Raw genomic sequence first — 20,379 nt, forward strand, 5'->3', positions numbered from 1 at the left:
TGTTTTTGTATTTTTCTGATTTTTCAATTTTTTTTACTTATTTTTATATTAAAAACAAAACAAACAAAGCTGAAAATAAACAAAAAAAAATATGTTAAACAAAGTAAAGCATAAAACTAGATGCAAATGCTTGAGGAACAAGGACAAGAGAAGGAGATCAATCTATGGAGATGACACCAATGTTTTGACGAAGGAACTCAAAACGTTTGCTGTCAAAAGGTTTGGTGAACAAGTCAGCCTTTTGATCATCAGTGTGGATAAACTCAAGAGTAAGAGTACCATCTTCGACAAGCTCCCTAATGAAGTGATGTCGAATCTCTATGTGTTTGGTTCGAGAATGTTGAACCGGGTTTTTAGAGATATTGATGGCACTAGTATTGTCACAGTAAATAGTGAAATGCTCTTGACAAATACTATAATCATGAAGAAGTTTTTGCATCCAGAGGAGTTGGGTGCAACAGCTACCGACAGCGATGTATTCAGCTTCTACAGTAGATGAAAAGATGGAGTTCTTCTTTTTATTTATCTAAGAGACAAGATTGTTACCCACATAAAAACAACCCCCCAAAGTACTCTTTCTATCATCAGCATTGCCAGCCTAATCAGCATCAGAGTACCCCGCTAAGACATCATTTGTGTCCTTACTATACCACACACCGAACTCAGCAATGGTTTTGACATAGTTTATAATTTTTTTTAAAGTAGTCATATGTGATTCTTTGGGGTTAGCCTAATATCTGGCACACACACTAACACTGTAATTAATGTCAGGTCTACTAGCAGTAAGGTAAAGAAGACTACCTATCATGTTTCTCAGAGAGCTTGTAAAGCTTCTTATAGGCTGCATGGATATCATCTTGATCATTCATCTTCTCAAACTTAGAATCCACCAATTCTTCTTTTTCTTCCACATCTTCAACAATCCCTTCAGTAGGATTGACTGTGGTAGTGAAGACATTTCCGTCATCCTCATTGTCAGAATCATCTTCAGACTTAATGTCAACCAAGATTGTAGCAAGTGCCTTACTCTTCCCAATGCTCTTGAGATATGTGGGGCATTCTTTCTTCATGTGATCGAAGCCATGCACCCAAAGCACTTAGGTCCTGTGGGAACAGTGTACTAATCGCCATCCCTTGCATCCTTCTTTCCTTTGTCTTGGCTTTTAAACTGGGTAGAACTAGATTGCCTGCAATCCTTGTCGAAGTTCCTTTCATTGACATTCTTCATAAACTTCTTGAATTGCCTTGTAATGTAGGACTTCATCTTGAAATTTTCATCATCGGAGGACTCATCTGTGTCATTACTCTTTGCCTTTAAGACCATGCTCTTGCCTTTACCCGACTTGCCAATCCTAGATAGTCCTAGCTCGTAGGTGTGCAAGTTTCCAACCAACTCAGTCAAAGGAATCTTGTCAATATCCTTTAATTCTTTGATTGCTATAATCTTTGCATGGAATCTCTCGGGTAGAGATCTGAGCACTTTCCTCATAATCTTGGGTTTAAGAATGGTTCCTCCAAAAGTGAAGGCTGAGTTCACTACGTGCTTAAGCTTGGCATAGAACTCATCGAATGACTCATCCTCCTCCATCTTTATTTCTTTAAAGCTTGTAGTGAGCCTTTAAAGTTTTGAATCCTTGACACCCTTTGTACCCTCATAGGTTGTCTAGAGGATGGTCCATGCTTCATTTACAGTTTTTGTGGAGGATATCTTCTTAAACTCCTCATTGGTGATTGCACTGAATAAGGCATTCAATGCTCTGCTCTTGAAGTTTGCCGCCTTGATCTTTACTTCATCCCAATTGGCCGGCACTTCTTTTGGCTTGGTCCAGCCAATCTCTACAGCTTGCCACACTTTCTCATCTAATAACTACAAGAAAGCTCTCATGCATACTTTCCAGTATGCATAGTTAGTGCCATCAAATAAAGGAGGTATGATTAATGATAGTTAGGCCAAAAATGTATTGACCCTTTGTGATTAAATTAATTACTTAATTAGTCAAATTATTAATTAATCAATTTAACATGCAAACACGTGGTAGTACAAACAAATCACCAATAAACTAATTATGCAGCAGAAAATAAATAACACGGTGATTTATTTACGAATGGAGAAAACTTGACGGCAAAAACCCCATCGGGTGATTTTCAGGTCACCACTCCCGAAACTTCACTATTATCACAACAAGCGGTTACAAGTAAAGGAATCTCAAGTACCTTACCAACCTACAGTTGAACCATTACCTCAATATCCAATTGGACTTGTTTTGTAGTGACAGTTTCCCCTTTTGATGCACAGCTCCCAAGTACGTGACTAACCAATTGCGCGGATCCCAGTACGCGACTTCAATCACCAACTTAGAGAGAGTTGTTGGCTGCAAAGTTCTTCAGTTCATCCATGATGAAGATCAAGAAGATGCTTGGTCACAAAACCCAAAGGTGCACATACACAGCAACTTCTTTAGAAGAAATGAATTAGGGCAAAACTTTGTTTCCGGTCACAATTTGCTTGAACAGAATTTGCTCAATGCTTGTGCAACTTGTGAACCCTTTAATGGCCCTTAAAACAATCCTTTTATATGCCTAGGGTTAGAAGAAAAGAAGGCCCAAAGACACATTCACGAATCCCAAGAAATCAGATCAGAAAATCTAATTTTATAAATCTCGACAGATAGAAGCTATCGAGCAGGTGTCGAGATTTAATGATTCAACACTTTTTCAGCATGTTTCTTGGATAGATTTGATGACTTCAACACTTGATCTTGAAACCTTGTTTCTTGAAGTATTAAAAACATCTACAACTACCCAATTACAAGTTGAGTGCATTTTGTCAAACGATTAGCCAATTACATAAAAGAATGACATATGTTATTTAACAAGTGAACCCACATATGTCCTAACACAGTCCGCCTTTCTTCTCTTCTGATTGAAGGATTTCATTGAAATCCCCAAAGCATAGCCATGGGACAGAGTGTTTGAAGTGGAGGTGTTTTAGGAGTTTCCATGATTCTTGCTTCCTTTGTTCCTCCGGCCAGCCATAGAATCCTGTCAATCACCAAGGGTTTGCTGGGTCATCCATTATGAGAGCATCAATATGGTTTAAGGTGAAGGTTTGGATATGCAAATCAATCTCCTCCATCCAGAGCAAAGCAAGGCCTCCACTGCGTCGAACACTAGGTACCACAAACATACCTCGATAGGGTAAGTCATTTTGAATCCACCTCATCTCTTCTAAAGATCATTTTGTTTCCATTAGAAACAAAATTTTAGGAGCTTTTTCCCGTACTAAGTGTGAGAGTACACCCATTGCACATTGGTTCCCAAGCCCCTGACAATTCCAACTCATGAGCTTTGTTGTTCTCGGTGAAGCTGCCTAGCAGCCTCCACCATTGGGTTGTTGGGGTTTTCATTCTTTCCTTCCATTTTTTTTTATTTCTTTTTGCATTCTGGATTTTTTCTTCATCACAGCCCGTGACTCCAAATTGAGCTTTCTTTGTGCCACATAAATTTTGGTGGCTAGGGTTTGTTTTTGATTTTTGGGGGCGTTGGATTCTTTTCCAGGTTGCATTAGTTGGTGCCTCACGTGACTGACCATGCTTTCCCAAAACAAATGACTCCTCACGTGGCTGTTGTATGCAAATTGATTGGTCAGCATGTGTTTGCTATTTCTCATAATTTATAGGCACATTGATTAGCGTTGAATTCAACGCTTATGAGGCAGCTGTTCCTAAACCGGTAATCTCCTTGCCCATTATTCCCACCTACTCTTTATTCACCCCATTAATGTTGTCTGGTGCCGAGAATTTCGCTCCCCATAAATGCTCTCTATTTACTTCCTTACCGACCCGGATTTCCTGAGCAAACGTTACCTGAGATTGATGTGGGCACTTTCTCCCTAAGCTGTTACAACTCCTTTCATGATTGCCATTAATTCCCATATTTTCCACCACCTCATCATGGGAATTAATTGCAACCGTATGGATCTGTGGTGGTTCCAGTGCCGGTGCAGGTGGTGGCGCGTTGGGTTTTGTCTGTTCTACTCCCATCTCCTTCCGGCGAAAACCTACTCTTAGCCAATCTCCATATGGCTTTTCCACTTGCTGTGAGGACCCCTGAACTGAACAATCCTTCACCTCATGGCCGAGCTTACCACATTGGTAGCATAATCCCACTAGCCATTCATACTTGAAGCCAACTCGCACCTGATCTCCCTCAGGATTTGCAACCCATCCCCCTCGACGAATCGGCTTTTCCAGAGGGATCCCAACTTGAATTCTAATGAATCGAGCTTGTTCCGATAGGAAAGTTTTGTTGTCCACCTTGTACACGTGACCTAACCCTTTTCCAATTTCCCACCCCGCTTCTTCGTTTATCAAGTCAAATGGTAAACCCCATACTTGAACCCATATAGGAAGGGTTGGGAAGGTGACCGAGTTTGCCGTCATACCCCTTTCCTATCGTCTGAGAACTAAAAGCTTGTTGTCAAAACTCCAAGGGCTATTATGTAATACCCAAGTTAATTGGCTCTCCAGCTTAAATTGAAATTGAAACAGCCCTTTCCCCCACATCCATGGTCCTCAAGTCATTTCCAAGCTTCCACACAGATGGTAGTAGTGTTTTTGCTGCTCTCTAGCTGTATGGTCTGTTAGTTAGGAATCTACCTAACAGTGTGAGTGAACATTCTTCAATAGTCTTCTCTTTATGGGCTAAGTTTGTGATGATGCCGAAAATATCAACAGTGGGTTGCACAATGCTCGCACCCTCGAGACGACACCTGCACAGAAAAAAGAGGACCTAATAGAGAGCACCGGTGTGGTGCCGGCCAAATACCCTCCGAAGGTCAAGTCAGAAAGAGTGCTCACAACTCTAGAGTGCTAGAGAGGGTTAATTATGCGTACCTTGGCTTATGAGGGTATTGGGGCTTTTATAGTGGCTTGAGATTGACATCCCTTCCTTGATGCGGAAGTCTTTTCCTTATAGGACTCTTCCTATGGAGTCCAAAACGTGATGAACAAGTCTCCTCCTTACGCGGAAGATTTTTACCAAGTATACCAGATCTCCGAAGTCCTACTAGCGCAAGGACTCTATTTGGGCTCTTACGAGAATGGGCCAAAATATCCCTCCTTAGGGGCTCAACAGGCCCATGGACAATCTAGCCCAGCATAATTCAGCCCGTCTGTGTCCGGCCCGTTCACAATAGGTCCGTCCATATAGGGCCGTGCAAACGATGGATCCGTCTACTTGGGCTTAAGAGATTTTTCCCCTTTCAGCTGCCCCCTCACCCGATGGGTCCGTCAGCACATATGTACGGACCCATGGGGTGAAGGATTTAAAACTCGGTAGCCTGTCTGTAATTTTTCATCCGTACAATGCTGAGTCAGGGGCTGGTGCATTAATGCGTTGTGCCAAATGTCAATTTGTTAGTGGCTGTTGTTTTGGAACGAGGCGTCGCTTCGTCTTCCGTGCACTCTCAGTATAAATATTAGGCCTCCGCCTCTCATTTCTCCACTTGCTGCTGGAAGAGATTTGTCAGAGCGAGTCCGTCACGTCTGTCAGAGCACAACCCGTTCACTCAAGTATCCGTCACTCGTCGTATCCAACTACAAGTTCCTGGTGAGTTATCTTATATCCGTCCTTCCTTTTTTCTTTATTCGCACTTTAATGAGTCCGTCGTTATCTCCAACCCGTCAGAGTCTTAGGCTTTTTAATTATATGTAGGAAATGTCTAGTGCGTCAAGTAACCAGTCGGTCGTTCCCGACGGGGCGGACTACGAGGGGATATATCCGTCAGGTCCCAAAGACCACGACGTCTCAAGCGAGAGTAGTCCGTCGTCATCTTCCTCGTCCTCAACATATGAGGGCCTGGAGATGATTGAAGCCCAGGAGGTTCCAGATGACGAAGAACAAATAGTGGGGTCCGTCGTAGGGGTTGATGGACTTAGGGAGTTCATCTTGCCCCCAGAGTGGACGGTCCACGCTTTTATGTCGACCATCAAGGAGGGTCACTTCAACACAATAAGGGACCGCTACCAAATTCCTGACCATATCCCAATCCGTCTACCTTACAAGTCGGAGAAGTGTTATTACGAAGGAGTGGACGGAGTGGGCGTGTACGAGTCGGTGTTAAAGGCTGGGTTACGGTTCCCATTGAGTTCACTACACCGCGAACTCTTAAGTTACCTAGGCATATCCGTCAGCCAGGTATCCCCAAACGCCTGGAGGGTCTTTATTGCCATGGAGGTCCTGTACGGAGCCATGTCGGACGGAGCGAGGAGGCTCACAGTAAGAGAGTTCCTTCATTGCTACCGTCCAGACGAAATAGATAAGTCAAGGGGCATGTATAGCTTCGTCCCTAGGAGTCCCGTTCTGAAAGTTATCTACGAGACCCCGGACTCAAACAGGGACTGGAAGAGTCGTTACTTCTTCATGGAAGGAGACGACTGGATGAGTCATGCAGGGGAGACGGACTTCATGCCCGTCGACACAGTTTGGGGCATTTTAAACTCATCTGGTATGGTCCGTTGTAAACCACTCCGTTCATTTATGTAAATTGTAATGTTTTTAACCTCCGTCTTCTATTTTGCAGTTCGACGGCGTCCCCAAGTTACACTCGAGGAGTTTAGTTTCCTTGAAAAGATTTTTTCCAAGACAACTCCAGAGGAGAGGACGTGGGCCAAGCTCGTCAACCTCAATACTATTCATTGGTATTGCGACGGTCCTGAACCCACCCCGGCAGCCCTAAAGTACGAGAAAACGACCCGTCTGCGTAAGTCCGTCCTCCTTTTGCCATTTTCACTCTCTTTTTTTTTATTATTATTGCTCCATAATCCGTCATCCTTTTTTCAGAGATGGAGGATGCCAAGAGACGAGCGGCCATAAGACTTCAAGCCGCGAAGAACAAGAAAAAAGGGACGGACGCCATGGGGACGGGCTCTAGCAAGCCCTCTCTAAAACGGAAGCTGCCTATGAAGGGTGACGGTCCGTCTAAGCAGCCCAAGGTTCCTTTGGACCCAGTCCTTGGCTTGATGGCTGAGGGGAGCAAGTCAGTCCCTCCGTCCAAGCACGGTAAAGGCAAAGGGCTGATGACGGGTCAGCCAGGCGAGCAGAAGAAACCACCCGTCTTGCTCCGCGAGGATTCCAAGTATGCCTTGGAAAGGATGTCGTCGATCATCACTACCGACGACTTCGAGGATCTTGGGAACCACTCGACGGAGGCGATGGGAGAGACGGCCCTCTTCAGCATTGCCCAGGTAATGATCCGTCCACCTTATTCCGTCCGTTCATCCCTTTCTTGCTTTATGTTTTGCTAACTTATTTTTACCGTCTTCAGGCTATGATCATGACGAAGGGCCTCATGGGACGGTGTCTTAATCAAGAGACGACCATTGGCCGACTCCGTGAGAAGGCCAAGGTGACGGAGGGGGATCTGCTCGACCTGAAGGCCTGGAAGATCACTCACGAGAAAAAGCTGGGGATGGCCGAGACGGCCCGGGATGAGGCCGTTCAGATGGTTGAAAACCTGAAAAAAGCCTTAGTGGACAAAGACAACGAGGTCCGTCATGCCAAGGAGGAAGCCGTACGAGAGTACCGTGACTCCAGCGAGGTTATCGCGGAGCTGAGTGTAGTCTACAATGACGGGTTTGACGATGCCCTCCGTCAGGTGAGGAGATTATATCCTGACCTGGACTTGTCTGCCGTTTCCGTCTCTGCCCCGGAGCCGTCTACTGCCCAGCCTGCTCAGACGGAGGATACCGACGCTCTTTTTGATGAGGATGGCGTCGTCCGTGAAGCTCCCTTGGATCATACCGCTGTGGATAGCAAGGTCAAAGATGCTGGGGACCGTCCAGATGTAGAAGAAGACGGAGCTTGATTATGCCAGCTCTATTTTGTAAAATTTTTTTTTTTTTTGGAACAATTTATGACACCCGTCATGTTTTACGGGGTTTATTTATACATTGACTGTCATGCTTTTTATAAACTAAGTCCGTCATTTCTGTGGAATGCACTTTTTTAACGTATTTTTATGCTTAATTGAGGTCCGTCCTGTTTATTATAGTACGTCCCCCACACTATTTGCTATTGAATGGTTCGAACATGTCCGTCATGTACGATTTGAATCCATCCATCATGTCGGTTTGTTTATTGAACATGCTTTTTCTGCATAATTTGAAACCAACCGTCAGGTAGGCTATGCTTTGTGCCAATCCGTTGGGTATCGCACTTCGTTTTTTTTTTTTGTGAGGTCTGTCCGTTTAGCGGATGTTATCTTGGGTTCGCTTATTGTACGGAGTTTGTGGAGTCCGTCTGATCCTTTTCAAGTCCGTCTACTATTTGGCCTAGTGGCTTTTAGTCCTTATAGGATGGTCCTTGTCCTCTTGGGATGATCCGTCCACCTTGTGGATGGTTTCATTTGTCCGTCCATTTATGGACTTAAGTTTTCATCCTCCTGGGATGATCCGTCCACCTTGTGGATGGTTTCATTTGTCCGTCCATTTATGGACTTAAGTTTTCATCCTCCTGGAATGATCCGTCCACCTTGTGGATGGTTTCATTTTTCATCCTCTTGGGATGATCCGTCCACCTTGTGGACAGTTTTATTTTTCATCCTCTTGGGATGATCCGTCCATCTTGTGGACAGTTTTATTGGTTCGTCCATTACATGGACTTAGGTTTCCATCCTATTGGGATGGTCCGTCCACCTTGTGGATCGTTTCATTGGTTCGTCCATTATATGGACTTAAGTTTTCATCCTCTTGGGATGGTCCGTCCATTAGGTGGACGGTTTAACTGGTTCGTCCATTATATGGACTTAAGTTTTCATCCTCTTGGGATGGTCCGTCCATTTGGTGGACGGTTTTGTCGATCCGTTTATTGTACGGATTTATACTTGGGATGGTCCGTCCATTTTTGTGGACGGCCTTCGGGACTTATGATACAAAACAGTTTCGGCAAAGTACACTTTGTTACCTGAAAGAGGTCTTTATAGGAAAATGGTGCCTGCCCCCTTTAGGCTTAAAAAGGCGCTAGTAGAGAGGTTTGTTCAAAGTAAAACATTGAAAAAGTTAAAATTGTTCTTCAGAAAATAAAAACTACTAAAAACTTTAGATATAAGCTGGAATGCTTGCGGTGGGTGAATATCTCTTCTTGCTGCATCTACTGATAATACCTCCGTAGATGCTCAGTGTTCCACGGGTGCTGCAGTCTCCGTCCGTCCATGGTTTCGAGATGATAGGTTCCTTTTCTCTGCCAAGACGAGATCTTGTATGGCCCTTCCCAGTTTGGACCAAGTTTTCCTTGTGAGGGATCTTTAGCTGCTCCTATAACCTTCCGAAGCACAAGGTCTCCGATCTGGAAGTCTCTGTGTCTGACTTTGGAGTTGTAGTATTTTGCCATGAGATTTTGGTATCGAGCTATCCTCTGTTCAGCTGTAGTCCGGGCTTCGTCGACTAGGTCTAGCTGCAGTCGCAAAGCTTCTTCATTCTTGCCTCCATCGTAGCTCTCCACTCGATAGGTTGTAAGACCTATTTCTGCTGGGATGACGGCCTCGCTACCGTATGTCAGTCTGAAAGGTGTTTCCCCCGTCGGCGTTCTCGCCGTCGTGCGATATGCCCATAAGACACTTGGTAACTCATCGGGCCATATACCTTTTGCCCCCTCGAGCCGGGTCTTGATTATTTTGAGCAAGGACCGGTTCGTGACTTCGACTTGGCCATTCGCCTGTGGATGCGCGGGCGACGAGTAATGATTCCTTATGCCTAACTCTGAGCAAAAATCTCGGAACGCCTTATTGTCGAACTGTTTCCCATTGTCGGAGATGAGGACCCTTGGTATCCCGAATCTGCATATGATATTCCTCCATACGAAACCTCTGATGTTCCTTTCCGTGATAGTTGCTAGCGCTTCCGCTTCGACCCACTTGGTGAAGTAGTCGATCCCTACCACTAAGAATTTTAGCTGTCGCGCAGCCGTCGGAAAAGGTCCCATGATGTCTAGTCCCCATTGGGCAAATGGCCAAGGGGCCGTCATGGGGGTCAGTTCTTCGGTCGGTTGCCTAATTAGGTTACCAAACCTCTGACATTTGTCGCAGACCCTGACATAGGCTTGCGCGTCCTTCTGCATCGTGGGCCAATAGTATCCAGCCCGGATCAGTTTGTGTACCAGAGATCGCGCCCCCGAATGGTTTCCGCAGATGCCTTCATGGACCTCTCTCATTACATAGTTTGCCTCCTTGTGACCCAAACACCTTAGATATGGTCGTGAGAATCCCCTTTTGTATAAAATGTCATTGATCATTATGAACCGCGAAGCCTGCACCTTCAACTTTCTGGCTGCGTCCTTGCTGTCCGGGAGCGTGCCTTCCTTTAGGTAGGCTAATAGGGGTGTGGTCCAATCGTACTCTGGATTTACTTCCTGCACTTCCGACTCACCGTCAATGATTGAGGAGTATTGGATGAAGGATAACACCCGATCGGGGGTCGTCATGGTCACTGCGGAGGCGGTTTTTGCGAGCCGGTCAGCATATTCATTCTCCTCTCTTGGGATCTGGACGAATGTGACCTGGAGGGAGTTGATCCGTCTTCTGACTTCTTCTAGGTATTTCTTCATTTTATCCCCCTTGCATTCATAGGTGCCATTAATCTGATTGACTACCACCTGCGAGTCGCAATGAATAACCATGGCCTCTGCGCCTGCTGCTTTCGCTAGGTCTATTCCTGCCAGTAATGCCTCATACTCGGCCTCATTGTTGGTCGTCGGGAAGTCCAAACGAATCATGCACTCGATTATGTCTCCGTCAGGGGTTTGAATTACTACCCCGGCGCCCCCCGCTATCCTGGTTGATGATCCATCCGTGTGGATATTCCATAGTCTGAGGGCTTGTGGCCCTTGCTCCCCTGTTTGCGTATATTCGGCGATGAAATCAGCTATGGCTTGGCCTTTTATTGCGGTTCGCGGACGGTAGTGTATGTCAAACTCGCTCAGTTCTATTGCCCACAGGGCCATCCGTCCGGCTGCTTCGGGGCTGCTCAATGCCCTTTTTAGGGGTTGATTCGTTAGGACGATGATGCTGTGGGCTTGAAAGTACGGTTTCAGTTTTCGAGCTGCGGTTATCAGCGCGAAGGCCAGCTTCTCCATGTGGGGGTATCTTTCTTCAGCCCCTCTGAACCCTCTGCTTACGAAATAGACGGGCCGCTGAGCCCCTTCCTCTTCCCTTACCAGGGCCGCGCTTACTGCCACCCGCGAAGCGGCCAGGTATAAGTAGAGATCTTCCCCTGGTTTGGACGGGCTGAGCAAAGGTGGTGAGGAAAGGTATTTCTTTAGGTCTTCAAATGCCTTCTGGCACTCCTCCGTCCACTCGAATGATTTCTTCAATACGCGGAAGAAAGGTAGGCACCTGTCTGTTGCTTTCGAAACGAACCTGTTCAAGGCGGCAACTCTGCCGTTCAGACTCTGTACCTCCTTAATCGTTTTTGGCGGTTCAAGCTCCATGATGGCCCGTATTTTTTCTGGATTGATCTCTATTCCTCTTTGGGACACCATAAAACCCAAGAATTTTCCCGCCGTTACCCCGAATGCACACTTGTCCGGATTCAGCTTCATGTTGTATGACCGTAGGGTGTCGAATGTCTCCTGGAGGTCGCTTAGATGATCATTTTCGGAACGGCTTTTCACCAGCATGTCGTCAACATAGACTTGCACGTTTCTCCCAATCTGGTGCGCGAACATCTTGTCCATTAATCTTTGGTATGTTGCCCCGGCGTTCTTGAGTCCGAACGGCATCACTTTGTAGCAAAAGAGGCCTTGGCTGGTGACGAAGGATGTTTTCTCCTGATCATGTTCTTCCAGCTTGATTTGGTTATAGCCCGAGAAGGCGTCCATAAAACTTAAGAGCTGGTGTCTGGCCGTTGAGTCGACCAGTGCATCTATCCGTGGGAGGGGATAACTATCCTTTGGGCATGCCTTGTTAAGGTCTGTGAAGTCGACGCACATCCGCCACTTTCCACTGGCCTTCTTGACCATGACCACGTTTGCCAACCACTCTGGGTAATATACTTCCCTTATAAAACCTGCCTCCAGTAGCTTTCCGACCTCTTGCGCTATCGCTCTATCCCGTTCAGGAGCAAAAACTCGCTTTTTCTGCCTGACCGGGGGGGTTGAAGGGTTCACACTTAGCTTGTGGACTATGACGGAGGGGTCGATTCCGGGCATGTCTTCATGGTTCCATGCAAAGATGTCCTGGTTTCTCCTGAGGAAGGTCACGAGGGCCTGGCGCACAGGTTGGCAGGCCAATGTTCCAATTCTGGTTGTTTTCTCTGGTTTGGACTCGTCGAGTATTACTATCTCCATCTCTTCAGCTGGTTCCGTGACCGTCCGCTGTTCTTCTAGACACATCGTTTGATGGTGATCTTCCATTTCTAGCATGGCAATGTAGCATTCTCGAGCGGTTGCCTGATTTCCCCGCAATTCTCCAATCCCATAGTCCGTTGGGAATTTGATCATTAGGTGGTATGTGGATGTTACTGCTTTCCATGAATTAAGCGTAGGTCGTCCGAGGATACCGTTGTAAGCGGATGAGCAATCCACTACGAGGAACATTACATTCCTAGTGAGTTCCTGCGGGTAATCACCCACCGTTACCGGGAGGATGATAGAACCTATTGGGAATACCCTGGTTCCTCCGAAGCCGACAAGGGGAGCGCTTGCCGGCTCCAATCGTGCTCTGTCTATCCCCATTTGCTGGAAGGCTGGATAGTATAGAATGTCTGCTGAGCTGCCGTTGTCGATTAGCACTCGATGGACGTTGTAGTCCCCTACGCGTATGCTGACGACCAGCGCATCGTCGTGCGGATGATGAAGCCTCCTTGCATCTTCTTCGGTGAATCCTATAACAGGGCTCCCCATCCGTGTGGTGTTGTGCCCCGGGCTCGTCATATGGACGTTCAGGACCGATCTTAGGTACATTTTTCGAGCCTTTTTGGAAGAACCAGTAGATGCGGTTCCCCCCACTATCATCCTTATGTCTCCCACGGGGGGTCTTGGACGCTCGTTGTCCCTCCGGGGGGCTGGCTCTTGGCGATTATGGTCCGTCTTCTCCTTGTTAATGAATTTCTGCAACTTCCCTTGTCTAATGAGAGCTTCAATCTGGTGCTTTAGGTCGTAGCATTCGGCCGTGTCGTGGCCATGGTCTCGGTGGAAACGACAATACTTGTCTCGCGACCGTCTACTTGGGTCGCTCTTCAGTTTTCCCGGGAATGTCAGCTTCTCCTCGTCTTTGATTTGCATCAAGACTTGGTCAATCGGGGCGTTCAGGGGAGTGAAACTAGTGAACCTTCCACTCGGGGGTTTCGAGCGTCTGTCGTCCCTTCTGTCCCCTGTCCTCTGTCTTTTCGGCCCTTGGTCCTGGCGCATGTCCGCCTGGCGGTCTCTCTTCTTGGGCCTTTCCTCCCGCGCAAGCAGCGCGTCTTCAGCGTTCATGTATTTGGTGGCCCTGTAGAGTACTTCCGACATGGTTTTGGGGTCGTTTTTGTATAGTGAGAACAAAAACTTGCCCTCCCGCAATCCGTTCGTGAAAGCTGCCACCAGTATCTTGTCGTCGGCTTCGTCAATTGAGAGGGCTTCCTTATTGAAACGGGTTATGTAAGATCTTAGCGTCTCGTCCTCTCTCTGCCTGATGCTCATCAAACATGCTGTAGACTTCTTGTACCTGTGTCCTCCTATGAAGTGCGAAGTAAACTGAGCGCTTAGTTCCTTGAAAGTGCTGATTGAGTTCGGCGTCAGCCGACTGAACCAGATCCTCGCGGAACCCTTCAATGTAGTTGGGAAGGCCCTGCACATGATTTCGTCCGGTACCCCCTGTAGATGCATCAAGGTTTTGAAAGTTTCCAGGTGATCAAGAGGATCCTTCATCCCGTCATAGCTATCTATATTCGGCATGCGAAACTTGTGGGGCAGGGGGAAAGAGTTCACGGCAGCAGTGAAGGGTGAATCGGTACGATTGACCAGATCGTCAAGGTCACTGGATACTCGCCCCTTGAGGGCGTTCATCATGACCTCCATTTGTTCCCTCATGGCCTGCATCTCTGCAGCTATATGTGGTGGAGTCGCATCCGTGAGGGATGGCATGCTCACATGCTGCCCTTCCGGCCTGCTTGGGGCGTGGCTGCCCTCAGGTCTCTCCTGATTCCTGTTTGGAGCACTAGTCCCTTCCTGATCTTCCGGTCGGCCATTTAGTGCTGCATTCTTCTGGCGCAGCTGTTCTTCCAAGTCGAGGTTCCGTTTGGTGAGACGCTCCACGGCGGCACCGAGAGTTTGAACTTGTCTCTCGAGGGCAGTCGTGGGTGGTTCCTCTCCTTGTACGTCATTAGTAGTTGCCATTGAGCGAGTGAGTACCATGCAACCTTTTGGTCCGGGAAACGATAATGTGGCTTAATCACTTAGAGGCGTTTTCCCACAGACGGCGCCAACTGATGATGCCGAAAATATCAACAGTGGGTTGCACAATGCTCGCACCCTCGAGACGACACCTGCACAGAAAAAAGAGGACCTAATAGAGAGCACCGGTGTGGTGCCGGCCAAATACCCTCCGAAGGTCAAGTCAGAAAGAGTGCTCACAACTCTAGAGTGCTAGAGAGGGTTAATTATGCGTACCTTGGCTTATGAGGGTATTGGGGCTTTTATAGTGGCTTGAGATTGACATCCCTTCCTTGATGCGGAAGTCTTTTCCTTATAGGACTCTTCCTATGGAGTCCAAAACGTGATGAACAAGTCTCCTCCTTACGCGGAAGATTTTTACCAAGTATACCAGATCTCCGAAGTCCTACTAGCGCAAGGACTCTATTTGGGCTCTTACGAGAATGGGCCAAAATATCCCTCCTTAGGGGCTCAACAGGCCCATGGATAATCTAGCCTAGCATAATTCAGCCCGTCTGTGTCCGGCCCGTTCACAATAGGTCCGTCCATATAGGGCCGTGCAAACGATGGATCCGTCTACTTGGGCTTAAGAGATTTTTCCCCTTTCAGTTTGTTTTCACTACTTCAACCTCTTCTTCCGTGAGTTGTATTTTTTGTAGCCTCTCAATGAAATCTGAATCCATTCCATGTTTCCTTGGAGTTTCATAGTGCCTGAGCCCTGTGGAAAGAAAGACTCACCTAGAGTGAGAGAGAAGAGCTCCTACGTAGAGAGGAGAAGAAAGGAATCAACGAAGAAGGCTTTTTTAAAACATCTCCATACGTTAAAAACGTGAATGTATGCTCCAAATAAATCAAAGAGGTAGCCCCTAAATTCATCCATGCCTTTAATCTTTAAATTTGTTGACGTGCAATGAATCCACGAGAAAAAAACAAAAACTTTTTTTTTTTTTTTGGAATTATTACTAACTTATGACATCAGATTTATAATGAGTTTCAATTTGTTAGATAATTAGGATAAGATTTGAACTCTCTCTCAAAAAAAAAAAGGATAAGATTTGAACTTATAACATTAATTTCATGATATTAGTTATTACCATGAGGCTAAGTGTCATAAGAAAGGTGGTCGATACCGTACCGGTACCGGCCATACCGGCTGCATACCGGTATCGAAACATCAACGTTTCGTACTGGTTTAAATACCGGCCGTACCGGCCAATTTCGGGCAATACCGGCTGGTACCGGGCGTACCGGCCGGTACAGAAAACAGTTTTTTTTTTTTTTTAAGTTTTGTAATTTTTAAATTTTTTTTAGAACAGAATGGTAACTTATTTGTATTAACTTATTAGTATTATTTGTTTTCTTAGTATGCAATGATAACTTTTAAGTTTTCTATTTTTTATATTGTGTTTTTTTCTTTTTCTTTTAATTGATACTAAAGTATAAAACCATGAATAATTAGTTCTGAATTGAGGAAATGTTTTATGGTAAGCTTTTATATTTATTATAATATATATACACACACATACATATATATATATATATATATTTATTTATTTATTTATAAATATAAAAAATAGCGGTAAACCCGAAACGGTACACCGGTATTGACCGGTATCCGAAATATATCGTACCGTTGGGCAAACCGGTACAGCCTCCGGTACGGTATTGACTCCCTTGGTCATAAGGTAGAATTACACCCTGAATTTTTTTTTTGCCACTTAGTCCCAACCAACAACTCTATACTCATACAAAGAAATCAACCAATAATTTGTGTAGCTTAGAATGCACAACACACAAATTATAGAACATTCTTAATTTTTTTACTTCACGACAATGTATGTACAAAGGATAATAGGGCTTTTTTTACGCAAAATACTCACTTGGGACAGGCGTTAGACATAAATGAGAGCTGAGATGGGGGATCTGGGGTGGCACGAATGAAAATGGAGAAGAGAAGGATGAGAGTTTAGTTTTGTAAAGAGACAAAAACAAGCAAAACTTGATGTCGTTAGTGTGCGAGTTAATATAAAAATAAAGGATAATAATAAAATAATAGGACAGAAAGCTAAGTAATCATGTAAATAAACACAGTTATTGTAGCTAACTTCTATATTTATACAGCAATACACTATTTGATGCGGGTGGGTCAATTTTAGGTCATATTGTGCAAATTTTACAATTTTTTCTAATAAGACTTACAAAATATACATGAAAACACAATTTTTCCACACAATAGTGAGAACACATTATGTTTTATTTCCCCCTCTAAACCTTGCTATTGACACCCCTAGTCATATAGCTAAGGGAGCATATTTTGTTTCATACACGTTGTTAACACCCCTCAGCAGTATTCAAGATTCTTGTAGGAAATAATTGTCAATTTCAATCACTTGGGTAATTGCCCTTTTGCCCTTGGGCTTGTTGCACCTATATGAGAACTAACTTTGGGACATAACTTCTTGATGTCTTCGAGCCTCTTTGTATTGCCAACACACTAACAAGGCTAACAAACCTAGCAACCCAAGCACATGCCTAACAACTTAGTCTTGAGTCTCCTGACCCATTGCATAGGGACTGAATCTTGTCAATGCCACCTTCCAATCCAAATCTACGTACATATATAGCCCACATCAACATCACCACCAATATGCAATGCTTTGCCAAGCAAATCACAACTTAAAAGTCTTAAGCCCGTCTAAGAGGGACAACATAACTTGATGCTATCCAAAACACCTTTCTCAGCCCACGACATGCGTTTCTCACAGTCAAGGTTTTGTGTGGTTAGTATGGAGGTAAGGTGCTATCTTCTGCTGTCAAACGTAGTTGATCAAGGGATTTGATATTAGGTCCCATATTAATTTGACTACAAATTACTTAATCAATCACTAAAACCACTAAAAATAAAGGGAATTCATCTACTAAAAGACTGAACCCTAACTCAAAAAAGTGTTTCGTGTATGTGTATGTGTCGGCGAATACTTTCTCGTTGACAGATGATGGTGTTGGAAAAGTAAATGAAACACAGTGGAAAAATAATGGATCTACTTCATTCACAATTGATAACATGCACTATATAAGTTTTAGAATATAGAATAAGAGAGTGTACCTTGGTATGGTGAATTTCAAAACCAAAGATCAGAAGTTCTTAGGAACACTTTCAATCTTTATTCCAATTCCACTAATCCCCAAGATGTGTGGTCTCTCAATCAGTTATATGTGTATGTACTAGAGAGAATGAGAGAGTGTGCAACACCTACACACAAACCGTTTCATACTCTTACTTAATTCTCTATATTTTTCTTCTTATAACTGATTATCTAATTGGGCTAGCCTTTTAGGCCTTTCCAATTGGGCTTTAATATGTGGCTTGGAGTGGGACCAAAAGGAAACAAACAAGACACTAGTTCCAATAGGCCTTGGGCTTTTCTGTCAACTCTTGAAAAATCCAAAGTTACCATTAATTATATTTAATATCATTATATAAATATAATTGCACTCTAAGCCTTATTAATAAATCATATCCTAAGACTTTATTGTACATGCAACCCCTTCATAAAATATTCGTAATAATACAAAGTCATGAATGACGACTGTCACTTTGGAGATTATTACATCTTAATCCTTGAGTACCTGATTTAATATTTTTAAGTTATTCATCATATATTTATGAAATCCAATTTCATAAATATATACTTTAGTAATTTCTTACCAAAGTAGTTAGGCCTAATTCTTTGAATAACAAATCCATTAAACTCATTTCAAGGGAATATTTTGTATCTCCGTTAAGAGACTATGAATTCCATCTTGAGAATAAATGTTCCATCAACACTAAATGTGGCTGCCCAACATACTGAAATTTTGACCGTTACTTTAGATCTCGCTCCTAATATATCAAAATAACCTACACTTCATGATCATGTCCATTATTCTTTTATTATTAAGAGTTCATGTAAATATAAGTCGTGAGATTTATTATTCATTGACAGTCATTAGAAGAATAATAAATCTCACAGCGCTCCAGTTCAATATGTCTTAAAGTTTAATATGTCTTAACTCTTAATACATATCAACATATCAACTAGAAGTCACCACTTCCATGATCAAGACAAATCATCTTAGTTAATATGTTATAGTCTTCACAAATGAAACATCCAATTTCATCACCGACTACAAATTAAATTCTGAGTTTACAAAAAACTTGTGATTTATATCTTCTGTGACTTTTCACATAAATCACATACTATGCATCTCATTGGCTATATGAAAATGTCCAAATATTCATGTTACCATTATTTCAGATAATAATAAAACAACTTTATTAATTACAATATTAAGTCATACATCATGTCATACATAATATAATACATAGCATCATGCAATAAGATTTAAGGGCACTGATCCTAACAAATAGAAAAGATGCTACCCTAGATTTATTCAATGCCATAATTAGCTTATATAGTTTGGTTAGATATTGCTATTGATCATATTAATCTATGAAAAATTCTTGAGAGGTTCGCTAACCCAATCCACTCTTAAGTATATTTTTTTCTATACCAGAGTTGTTGTAATACACATTAAAAGTATGCTTCTTCTATACCAGAGTTGCTGTAAAACACATTGAAAAAAAGGATAAAATTTTATATTTTTTGGTGGTTGGCTTGTTAAAATAGAACACGAAGAGAGAGAGAGAGAGAGAGAGAGAGAGTTGTGCTATTTTTTATTGGGCCTAAACCCTGACTAACCCCTGGCTCGTATATAAATTTCCTCTCACTTGTTTATCCGTCATCAAAGAAAAAAAAAACTTGTCTCCCTCCTGTTACTCTTGTGTGAACCCTTTAGGTGGAATTTGATTGATGGAAAACTAGTCTTAGTCAAATTGGCTGGCACCTACCTAAGAAGCTGTTTTCACGCGTCTCATTTATTGAGGCAATGAGGTAACTTGTTGAAAACTAATTATGAGTTAGCACAGTTTCTCAAAAAAAAAATACATTGACACCTCCTAAACCTCGAGATAGTAGCCATTTCATGAGAAATTATGTAATGCACTTGGAGGACCATGTTAGCAATGCCTAACGGTCCTCCAAACTAATAATTTAAAGCCATATGTTTGAATAATATCTACTCACAATTCTAGTCATAATTCTTTCTCCAAAAAAAAAAAAATTCTAGTCATAATTTCCTTAAAAAATACACATCACGGTAAATAGCAGTCTCTAGCGTCTTTCCACCGCCCCAGAAAAATTCTGGCAACCCAAGATCGACCCAAACAGCTATACCACACCAATAAAGTTTTGGCCACCCAAACTCCCCTCTCCAACCTGAACCTGAAATTTTTTTTTTTTTTAATTAATGGTGGCTTGCCTTTGTCAGGGGCGTAGCTAGAAATTTTTAATTGGGGGGGCCGAGGAAATTTTATCATATTGATTTGCAATTAAAAAAAAATACAAAGTATGACATGTATACATATATACATGTCTTCTTGCATTAGTTTTAGAAAAAAACATTAAATTTAATCAAAATTAGACTACATTTATAAGAAATTTTATTTATAGAAATTAAATATAACAAAGTCACTATAAGCAACCATAAAATAAACAGTATTTAAATTCAACCAAATTAGACTACTATGGTCAAAAATAAATTCAAAATCAATTTCATTCATCCCAACTAAATTCAAAATCAATTTCATTCCCACTAGTAGTCTAATATTGTACCCTCATAGTCTCTGACTCTCTCTTCTCTATGATAATAATTCCCACACCAGTACAACATAGGTTTTGAATAGTTATGGGACATGGCCTCACTCAAGAAAAAAAAAAAGTGAGATATGGTTGACATATCTTAGAGAAGGAAAGGAAAAGTCAAAAAGATGAAAAGTAGGAATTTGGGGTGGGGCATATTTATGGCTACGAATTGGAGGAGGGGCCAGGTTTTTCTCATAGGGGGGCCAGCTCTTAAATGAGAGAGTGTGAG

The 20,379-nt window shown here is 43.3% G+C and overlaps 2 protein-coding genes across 2 annotated transcripts; one reads left to right on the forward strand and one right to left on the reverse strand.

Annotated features, from left to right (window-relative positions):
- Positions 1–4,725: 4,725 nt before the first annotated feature.
- LOC136069801 (uncharacterized) lies at positions 4,726–7,899 on the forward strand. Its single transcript, XM_065778779.1, has 3 exons — positions 4,726–6,763; positions 6,844–7,247; positions 7,328–7,899. Exons 1-3 carry the CDS (start codon positions 6,553–6,555, stop codon positions 7,865–7,867), a joined length of 1,155 nt encoding a protein of 384 aa, XP_065634851.1. The 5' UTR covers positions 4,726–6,552; the 3' UTR covers positions 7,868–7,899.
- Positions 7,900–9,150: 1,251 nt separating this feature from the next.
- On the reverse strand, positions 9,151–14,118 carry LOC136069804 (uncharacterized). Its single transcript, XM_065778789.1, has one exon. The coding sequence runs from the start codon at positions 14,116–14,118 to the stop codon at positions 9,151–9,153; it is 4,968 nt and encodes a 1,655-aa protein (XP_065634861.1).
- Positions 14,119–20,379: the final 6,261 nt, after the last annotated feature.

Source organism: Quercus suber, unplaced genomic scaffold, assembly GCF_002906115.3.
Source record: "Quercus suber isolate HL8 unplaced genomic scaffold, Cork oak 2.0 scaffold_190, whole genome shotgun sequence".
In the NCBI taxonomy this organism is placed as follows: Eukaryota; Viridiplantae; Streptophyta; class Magnoliopsida; order Fagales; family Fagaceae; genus Quercus; species Quercus suber.